The sequence below is a fragment of the Cucurbita moschata genome, unplaced genomic scaffold (genome assembly GCF_002738365.1).
Source record: "Cucurbita moschata cultivar Rifu unplaced genomic scaffold, Cmos_1.0 Cmo_Scf00029, whole genome shotgun sequence".
Taxonomy (NCBI): Eukaryota; Viridiplantae; Streptophyta; class Magnoliopsida; order Cucurbitales; family Cucurbitaceae; genus Cucurbita; species Cucurbita moschata.
Genome location: NW_019268545.1, coordinates 99,896 through 110,383, shown reverse-complemented (window position 1 = coordinate 110,383; position 10,488 = coordinate 99,896). Strand labels below are relative to the sequence as shown.

Genomic DNA, 10,488 nt, shown 5'->3' with positions numbered 1-10,488 from the left:
TGTGGAGCGAGTTAGATAGAACTTCAGCTAACGTCATCCAAATGAATGGCCTTACTATCGGCATGGTTATATTTGATGTTGACACATGTCCAGTGGTTCTGCACGTGTCATATATATTGATATGTGTGAACTATTTGTGGATCAATATGCTTTCATAGGTTATGTATATGTTATAATATGTGAATTGTATGATAATATTTACGGTACGATGTGTTCAATGATATGTTTGAGAAAGGATACGAGAAGGATGCGCTAAACGTAATGTAACGATTGAAGTAAGATATGTTCATGAAACGTTAAGGTTAGGTTATGTATCGAAGTGCTATAGATATGAGAGATTGATAAAAACGATATAGTCACAAGGGGTAGAAAGGGATAGGATTATAATAGATTGATAGAACGATAGCGTTAAGATACATTCCTGTAACGATATGACTAAAGTACGTTCATGTAACGATATGACTGTGATATGAATAAGAACGCTGAGACTATGATAAGTTACGGAACGATATAAGTACGAAGTGCTTACGATATGATATGATTATGATACGACATGCTATGGTATACATATCATACCAAAACATATCGCATCACAATATATCATATTATAAACATGTCAATTTATCACATATCTCATACCATAACATATTTCATATCAATTTCATTTCCTATCATAAACATGTCAATTTATCATATATCTCGTACCATAACATATTTCATATCATTTTCATTTCATATCACAACAAATATATATATATATATGATAAATTGACATGTTTATGATATGAAATGAAATTGATATGAAATATGTTATGGTATGAGATATGTGATAAATTGACATGTTTATAATATGATATATTGTGATGCAATATGTTACGGTATGATATGTATATTATGAAATATTATATTAAAAGCATGGAACGTTATGTTATATCTCCTAAATTGTATGTATACAACATGATATGAATGATATGAAATCACGATAAATAGCATGAAATATAACCCTGTTAAAATTATGCATGATATGAGAACCGAAAAACGAGAAATAATATGTGAAAAACGATAGCGGGGTTATGTTTAATAATGTAGAAAATGGAAAAATATTGGGATCTCATGCATTATGTGTGCTCATGCATTGGGGGATACTCCTATTCCTTCACGATGGTATAGACGCATACACCAATGGGTAGAAGAACTATTCCAAACCTGCCATACATTTACCTCAGTGTTGCGCGAGATTGAGCCTTCTCACGTCCTTTACCTCTCTCTATCCCTGGGTTTCCTATCTACATGCTGGGCAAGATGTCTATCATTATATCAAGGTCTTTGTGCTGCCGGTCGTTAATCTGTTTGTCTAGGTTCATATGGGCGTTTTCTTCCAACAGTGACTACTGGTTCCCGACGTCTTTCTTCTTGAGGCTTTTCCAAGACTCTGGCTGTTCTCAGTGCCTCCTTGTATGCCTTTGGGTTTATGGCTTCCACCATGCGCCGAATGTCTGGATCTAGGCCCAAGACAAATTTTTGGTCATCTTTTTCTCAGTGTCAATTAACGATGAGCGAACCTTTTCAGTCTCATGAATTTTCGGTCATATCGGTCCACCAAGTGTCCACACTTTGTCGGATTGGTGAACTTCTGTTGTCTCTTAAATCGAGCCTTCTTGGGATTATATTGTTTCAGGAAGGCCTCCTTAAACCTATCCCATGTCATCACTCCCCCTCCTGAGTTGATACTGTCCTTATTGTTTGTCCATCATACTTCCTCGTCTTTTTGCAGCATATATGATGCACAGGGTACTTTATGGTTGTCCGGACGTTCCATTAACAAAAAGATTGTTTCATTGGACGAGATCCACATTTGAGCTTCGGTTGGATCTCTTGTAGAATCGATGAATGGGTGCGGATCGAATCGCTTGAAGTCTTGTAGCCAGTACACTCCTCTAATAACTCGCGAACTGTTAGCTTGTTGAGTAACCATCATAGCGTGCATCATCGCCAAGAATGACTCCCATATCAGATTGGTAGTGGGATCTATTCTAGCCACTAGTGCCGCTGGAGGTGGTGCAGCTTGTGGTGGCAGTGCAGCTTGTAGTGGTACAGCTTGAGACGACGCAGCTGCGTCCATCCTAGTTACTATCCCTTCTCGAGGTGGGCTCTCTTCAGACTCACCTCTTCCTCTACCTCTAATAGGGAATTGTCCTCTTCCTCATCTTCCTTTACCATGTCCTCCGAACAACATAGTTCTAGAAACCAAAATAATTCTAAATTTATTGTTTACTAGTAACACAATATCATATTACACATGACATTACAACATAACAAAAAATTCAATCCAGAATAATGCTATAACATATAATATAATAAAAGCTTGTCAATTTACCTGCTACATAACATTTAATATTTAGAGTCGATCACAATAAATATTATCACAACATTTTTTCTTCTCTTATCTTTTGCATGGCGTACCTTATCTTCTGCATGGCGTATCGGACAATGATGGGACATCAACGATTGGACCATGGAACATGGCAAGTCTACATCGTAGGTTAGTTTATGAGATCTGTAACCTAGAACTCTAATGTCAACTGTAACGACACTAAATTTTTTACTTAACTTAAAGTCGCTACTGTATATATATCATGAACATTTAGTGCAGAAATAATTCAATTGAAACTTTATAATAAAATCAACTTTAGGCTTGCATGCTTGATTGAATCCCGAGCATATCATCAACACTCGTACAGCGTATCAATTAATCAAATATAGCATAACAACTACATCGCATAACATTTGCTTATCATTTCATAACGGTTCGCATATATAGCGTATAACACGCGTGAATTTATGGACATGTGTCATCATACAACACAAAATTATAACCAACGACGGTCGGGCTACTTACTTGGTTGGACTTAACCAGCGTTCTCCCTAACTTGACTATGTTAGCTCCCACTCCTCAAAAGTGATCCAAACAATCACAATTTGTCGTTTTCGATTAGGTCGTTCATTGCCTTTCGTTATTATTTCACAATTCTAATATAAATTCAACTTAAATTTGTGAAATAAGGCATTATAATGGCCTCAATTACCTTATTTAGGGTTAAAATTAGGTTCGAGAGGGTCAGAACGGTGGAAATTGGGTCAAAATCTATTTATCAAGCGGAATTGCCGAGATTTTGAGCTGCCAAGCCGAGTCGAGTCGTCTAAGGCGATGGAGTTGTTCGCTGTAGGTGTGCTACGTGGCGAAATCAGAGGCCAACATGTGTGCAGGAAAATTTTGGGTCGAGGCGCGAGTTGCGGGTTGAGGCACTGGTCACGAGTTGCAGGTGTTTAGGATGATCTGGACTCTGGGTCGTAACTGGGCCTCAAGAATTTAGTGTAGGCTGCAGGTACATTCTCGGTTCGGTTTACGTTGTGGGTTCGGGTCGAGGACGTTAGATTGGCTTGCTGGCGTTGATGGATTCGGACACACGAGAGTTTGGGCCAAAGGGTGAATGGGTTGCTCTCGGGTGTTTTTGCAAGTTAGGTTGCAGGTGGTGTCTGACCTAGATCTGAATCTGTCGGATCTCATCTTCTTCGCCCAAATTGTCTCAATTTTTCTGATGTGTTTCTTTCTCCTATTAAAGTTAATGCATAAATAAATCTCCTTAGAGATTTAGAATTTAGAGTCGTTTTAGATTAGTTATTGCAAAGAGAAGATTTAGTATTAGCGTGTGTGATGCTCTTCCCAACACCTTTTGATGCGTAAGTTAGTGATGTGCACGAGATGTCGAGTTGAGCTTAGGTTAAGTTGCGTACCTTCAGTGGGAGTATATCTCCCATATTTACAGTGTTTTGTCATTCTGACTCCGGTGTTAGAATTTTTGTGAGATCCCACGTCGATTGAAGAGGAGAACAAATCATTTCTTATGAGGATGTGGAAACCTCTCCCTAACCGACGCGTTTTAAAACCTTTAAGGAAAGTCCAAGAGAGGAAGCCCAAAGAGGACAATATCTGCTAGGGGTGGGGCTTAGACGGTTGCAAATGGTATTAGAGCCAGACACCGAGCAATGTGTTAGCGAGGACACTGGCCTCCAAGGAGGTGGATTGTGAGATCCCACATCGGTTGGTGAGATCCCAATTCTTAAACACAGACGAATATCAAATATTTATTTCTTCTAGTTTGAAAGAAATTCACCATGGTTTATTTTGGGGATAGGGGTGGATTGTGAGATCCCACATCGATTGGTAAGATCTCAATTCTTAAACAGTGACGAATATCAAATATTTGTTTCTTCTAGTTTGAAAGAAATCCAACCGGGTATGTTTTAGGCCCCAAATCTTAAATTTAACATTTATTTTAAATTTCTTTGCAATTCCGGTCGAATTTCTATAAATTCCTTTGTTTCTACTAACCTGAAGTCCTACCATATGCATGTCGTGACTTTTTATGTAAAAATATTTAATTAAACAACCTCATAAAACACTATCATAGACTTACATGTTTAATAAAAGGTTTTTTAAAACAATGCAAAGGAAATATTGAAATAAACAGAAGTAGAGGTAAAAATAACAATGACATGTACTAACCTAAGATTTATGAAATTGAATGTAATTGCCCTATACATGTGTCATGGTCTTTAATTGCGATATTGCTATCAACCGTACGTGGGTGCCTTGCGTTTACCTAAAATGTAGAAGTAGCACATGGCTTGAGTATTTTAAGAAATACTCGGTAAATGACCCCACTATTGTGAGTAGAGAGTTTAAACCAATGCAATCATGATTAGAGACCTATCATTTAGAGGTGTTCTCCAGTTCGGACAAATTGAATGTGTAGTACTTCCCTACACACGACCACACGTGCGATCGTAAGCCCACCAGGTAGTTCACATGTCCCTTGGGCCCATCATAGTCGGGCTAGTTGGTTGTAGCCGAACGTCTGGAGATATAGCAAACCCTTAAATATCATGCAAGGCATCATTGTCATCATCATCATAGTGTATGTATCCGTACTCATCATCATAAAAGGAGAAGTATCTCAATGTAAACGAAGATACAATATGCATGAGGTCCCAATACTTTTCATCCTAAAATCATTCATGTGACACAACCCCACACATTCTTCACATATTAGTCTAGGTAACTTGCATGCATAAGCCTTCATATGTTTATCATTTGAGAGTTGTGTATCAGAAAACTCATCGGAAACGCAACATGTCATTTCATAAATGCACATCCTTGTAACATGAGATATCCCCATATCATGTCATCACATCATAATAATGCATCATCATCCCAACGTATAGTAACATAGTACATCACATCATCATAACATCATAGCATCATCATAACACATCATAATGTCATATTAAATCATATCATCATAGCATCATCATAATACATCCTAATACCATAACAACATAAATGACAAGTTTTCAAATCGAGCCGAGTGGCCGAGGACAAGACACGTGTCGGTGTGGAGCTGACAAGCATGCACGGGTCGCAATTCGGATCGAGACGTAGATTTTGGGCCGAGTTCTTGGCGTTGCGGGTTGCGCATGATGGCTGTGGGTCGAGTGGTGTGGATTGCGTTTGTGAATGCTTCGGGCGAGTCTACTTGGCTTCAGGGTCTATACTAGTTCACGCCGCGGGTTGCAAATGGGTCACCAGACCAAAAGGAACGATGGGTCGGGGATTGGCTGTAAACCGAATTCGACTCCGAGGTTAGACCCAATACCGTCGCCTTCTTCGCCTGACTCACGCTAAGTATCGACAATGCTTTCTCTCTCTTCCTGAACGTCTCTGACACTCCTTGTCGTTGCTCCTTTGTTCGACTTCCCACTGTCGTGACCTTCTGCTCATCTTTTCTTCCACTCTCACGGTGTCACAACCTCTCGTATGTACCTACAAATGCAAATCCATTGATATCTTAGTTCTCCAAAACACAAGTCTCGCCGGGGTCGAAGGAAAACACGCCGAGTGAAGGTTGATTGTTGCCTAGAGGCTTCTTGTAGGGATCGTGGTTTGGCTCAAGATAGGAGATCTTCGACACCTTACCAAAAATCTCGTGTTTTTTAGCAACTGCGTAAATATATATATATAGGACTAAAAAAATTATGGAGCACCAATTTTCCAAACATTAAATCGTGAAATTTTAGATTCACCTAATGAGGCACCACAAATTGAGTTGAAGCCTTTGATATTTCAAATGCTCAACAAGATGGGCCAATTTACAAGACATCTTTTAGATCCATATATACATATCAAGTCGTTTCTAAAAGTTTAGGATTGTTTTAAGACGAACAAAGTATCTGAAATCGTATCAAAACTAAGGTTCCATTCCATTTTCTTGGTAGGGAACTCCATAAACATGACACAAAATATTTGTCGGACTCGAGTGCTACAGTCCAAACCTGCACTAAATAGATCCGTTAAAAAGATTAAAAAAATGAATAGGGTAGGCAATCAAGATTTGATTTCTCTCATGAAATTTGATTAAAGAAATAATTTAATTATGTACAATGACTCAACCAAAGCTCCATTTCACTAACAAAGTGGATAGCACTAGCTTTTGGTAGTGCCTTCCACACTATCTCGTACTCTTTACCTATTTCTACCACTATCTCTATTTATTATTCTCATTGCCCTTCTTTTCCTTAAACTAATTAAACAATACTCACTCTCTATAAATATCCCTTCATGGGCGTGTGCTCTCCACAAGCAAACCATTTCTTTTTTCCTTAATACCAAATTGTACTTCACTTATGGCTTCCTTCCATGCAGAAGCTTCCGAGTCTAGCAATGTTGATTACACTCAACGAGCTCAGTGGCTCCGAGCCGCAGTTCTCGGAGCCAACGACGGGCTCGTCTCCGTTGCATCGCTGATGATGGGCGTCGGCGCTGTGAAGCCCGACGCCAAAGCCATGCTTATTGCTGGATTTGCGGGGATGGTAGCGGGCGCTTGTAGTATGGCGATCGGAGAGTTCGTGTCGGTTTACACGCAATATGATATACAGAAAGCTCAGCTGAAGAGAGATAGGAAGCAAAAGAATGACATGCAGTCAAGCCACTCGGCCGAGGAGGAAGAGAAGCTACCGAATCCGTTACAGGCCGCGCTCGCATCGGCGATAGCGTTTACGGTCGGAGCGGTTATTCCGTTGCTGTCGGCGGTGTTTATACGAGACCATAAGGTAAGGCTCGGGGTGGTTGCAGCGGTGGCGAGCTTGACGTTGGTGGTTTTTGGAGGAGTTGGAGCCGTCCTAGGGAGAACTCCGGTGGGGAAATCGGCGGCGAGAGTGGTTGTTGGAGGGTGGATGGCAATGGGCATCACTTTTGGGCTTACAAAGCTGCTGGGGTCGAAGGGGCTGTGAGGCTCCATGAGTGTTAAGAAATAAACCATGGGCTTGTTTTTATTTCTAATATTGCATGAGTTTTAAAGGAGTTCCCTTTACTAGTCCTACAAATAAATTTACGTTGGTCCAAGGGAAAATTATGTAATGAAATCTTCCTTAAATGTTCAATAATATTTCTTTTTAAATTCATCTCAGTAATTATCTAATAACTGGTCAACTTTGCATAATTGTCATCCACTACAAAAAAAAAAATAATAATAATAAATATGATAGCTAAAAAGTAAATATGGGCATATACCATGGGTATAAATGTCATTTGATGACATCACCACTAAACGGTCATCTTGTACATATGTGAGGCAATGACGTGGAAACATAAACAAACCAGATTATGACGCGTGGTGATGTTTTTTGATTATTTATTTATTTTAAAAAACGCATGCACGCGTGGCTCCTCACACATGTTACGCACGTGGGGCTCCATTTTTCATACTCAATTTCACATAAATTAAATATTTTCAATAACTATCTTATTTTTATTAAGTTAGGTTATTAAAATATTTGTAATTAATTTTACGTTTTTGAGTTATTTTTTAATAAATCTCAATAATTATTCTCAACTAAATGATTTTAGTAAAATTATTGCCAAAAAAACAAATCTCCAAGGGAGAAAGAGAGAAACCGACCGAATTCATTATATCATGTTATGATTGAAATGAAATGCTATGTCCTGTCATGTAAAGGTTATGTAAGGGATTATGCTATGTCGGGTTATGTAAATGCTATGTCGGGTTATGTAAATGCTATGTCTTAAGCCTCTTGAAAATGAGAGTTCAAGATTTAAATCGTCTAAATGCCCTAAGAACCAAATAAACCTCCACGACATCTAAAAATGAACAAAAAAAATTTGCCAGGCTTACTAGCAGCGTGAACGATATAATTAGAGTTAATAGTACTTCCTATTTCCTCGGATGCCTCATTAGCACTATTTTGTGACCAAGGTTGGGCCAAGTAGTGTCCTTGCCCTTGCCCAGTGATAGGTATTCAAGAACTCATACCATTGAGCTTGACATATATTGGATATGTGTAGAAACTGGATAAAGATTGAGGTTGTGATCTCGTATTTCGATCTTGAGAGGATAGTAGGGACTACATAGGGTAGTTTAGCTCATGAGAGTGTCACTAGCATGTGGAAATGACGTCGGGCCTTCTATACAAGGTTGTGCTACCGTAAATTCTTCTAAGATGGACGAGAAACCACACATTTAAATGAGTTGCTTCCCCAAATTTAGTGCGACTTTATGGTCCTATACTAAGAGTCACCGACTACTCTTATACAAATTATGTTTAGCTAAGATAATATCATACTATCCTATTAGATATGATGAGGTCCTCAACCCAGGCCACTCGTCATTCACTATTGTGAAGAAGCAAGCTAAGTCAAAGGAACAAAAAAGATAGTTAACCTTAGAGCCAAAAAAACCATAAAAAAACGACGATTGTTCGTGAAGGTTTCCACAGAAAGACCCCTGAGTTCTGGCAAACAGAACACATTACGTCGTCCGATAGACTCGTAACGCTAAAAATGGGTGAGCAACCTCCAGACCTAAAATGGGTTTGTGACATAGACAAGAGAATTGCTCAAAACTTTGAGGCATTTCCAAAAGCTCAAATAGTTGTAGAAGCTAGGCACGAACTTTCTAGAGCCGAGAGAAAAGCCTATGGTGACTTACAAAAATTGAATGCAATGAAAGCCCACAACTAGGTTGTGTACTAACTATTTTTTACACGAACTCTATTCTACATTTCTTTTTCAGTTGTTTGCTGATTGTCAATCGAGGTGGGGAAAACGTTCAAGAGTTGCAGGATCTTAGAGGGATTCGTCACGGGTGTCTATTTGTATCTTGTTTTCTCATCCCTTATTTGTTATAAATTTTGAACAACACGAGTTTCAATTGATTTCGATATACTTTTTTAATTGTGGTATTGTTCGTTTTTAAACTACACAACATTTTACAATATTTTTATATTTATTTTACTTACTTTTGCCCGTCTATTTCACCATGGTCTGAAATTCGAATCCTAAAAAAATTGGATTGTGACAATGTACAAGATGGGAGTGTTGTGGCTAATTATGTTCAAAAAAAAAAAAACTAGTAGATATCCGAGAAAATCATGGGGTACCTCATGTGTGAAAGTGTGTGTGAAACTCACATGACTGATGTGAAGTTTACAACCATATTATGAAAAGAGTAGGTTTTGACCTTCATGTGTAGACAAGACAAGGTGGCAATATAGAAGTGGCGCTCAACCGGCCGGCCATGCGAAACTAAGACAAGATAAGTGTCATGATGTGATTGAGGAGGACGATGCATCATCCAACATACCATATAAATTGTGCATTAAAGCCAATATGAGGTATAAGCAAGATAGAAGCAACGATATCGACATGAATGTTAAAGATAGGCTTAATAAATGGAAAGGATTTTGAAAGGATTTTGGGCATGCAGCTCAGGAGTTAAGTTCATCTATATGAAATATCAATACTCGAAAAATTTGGTGTCAATCGAACACCAGACAGACGCCCCATGAGACTATATGACCGTTTGTTAAAAACATGTTTACTCCTACTAAACCAAAAATGTCTCAGCATATACCTTGGGGGACATAGTGTCAGCTCTCCACCACCTCTAGATCATATTGCCTAAGCGAGCTACCTTGTGATACATATGTGTATTAGAGTGTGGGCGAGCATTGCGAGACAAATGTGTCAGATTTTTTCATTTGAATTAGGTGTTTCAAGGACAGTCTCGAACGACGTGGGTGTGCCAACATTACACCCCCGCCCATGTGTTCGAGGTTGAAATATGCACCCGCTATCCAATACAATTTCGTAAATGACTGAGCATGGACACGAAAGGATCCCTGTCTCGATAGAACCCAAATGGATGGATCTTCGGGAGGCACCAATGATATGAAAGACACATGAGTCTGTTCTCAATGAACATGTCCATGTGAGCTATGATGACCTATGACATCCCGAAACTTGAGAAGACATCAAGATATGTGGCCATGTTAGGTGGAGACCAAGATGACAAGATAAGATGTAATAATGCATGTGAGAGACCTTGGCCCCAAGTAGAGACAAGGTCGAAT

General features: G+C 39.0%; 1 protein-coding gene across 1 annotated transcript; it reads left to right on the top strand.

Moving 5' to 3' along the window:
- Positions 1–6,715: 6,715 nt before the first annotated feature.
- Positions 6,716–7,472, top strand: LOC111464025 (vacuolar iron transporter homolog 2.1-like). The gene has a single exon (XM_023108069.1). The coding sequence runs from the start codon at positions 6,745–6,747 to the stop codon at positions 7,348–7,350; it is 606 nt and encodes a 201-aa protein (XP_022963837.1). The 5' UTR covers positions 6,716–6,744; the 3' UTR covers positions 7,351–7,472.
- Positions 7,473–10,488: the final 3,016 nt, after the last annotated feature.

Bases quoted from the DNA above. Each gene is read 5' to 3' on its own strand.
- LOC111464025 (XM_023108069.1), top strand. From the start codon at position 6,745: ATGGCTTCCTTCCATGCAGAAGCTTCCGAGTCTAGCAATGTTGATTAC.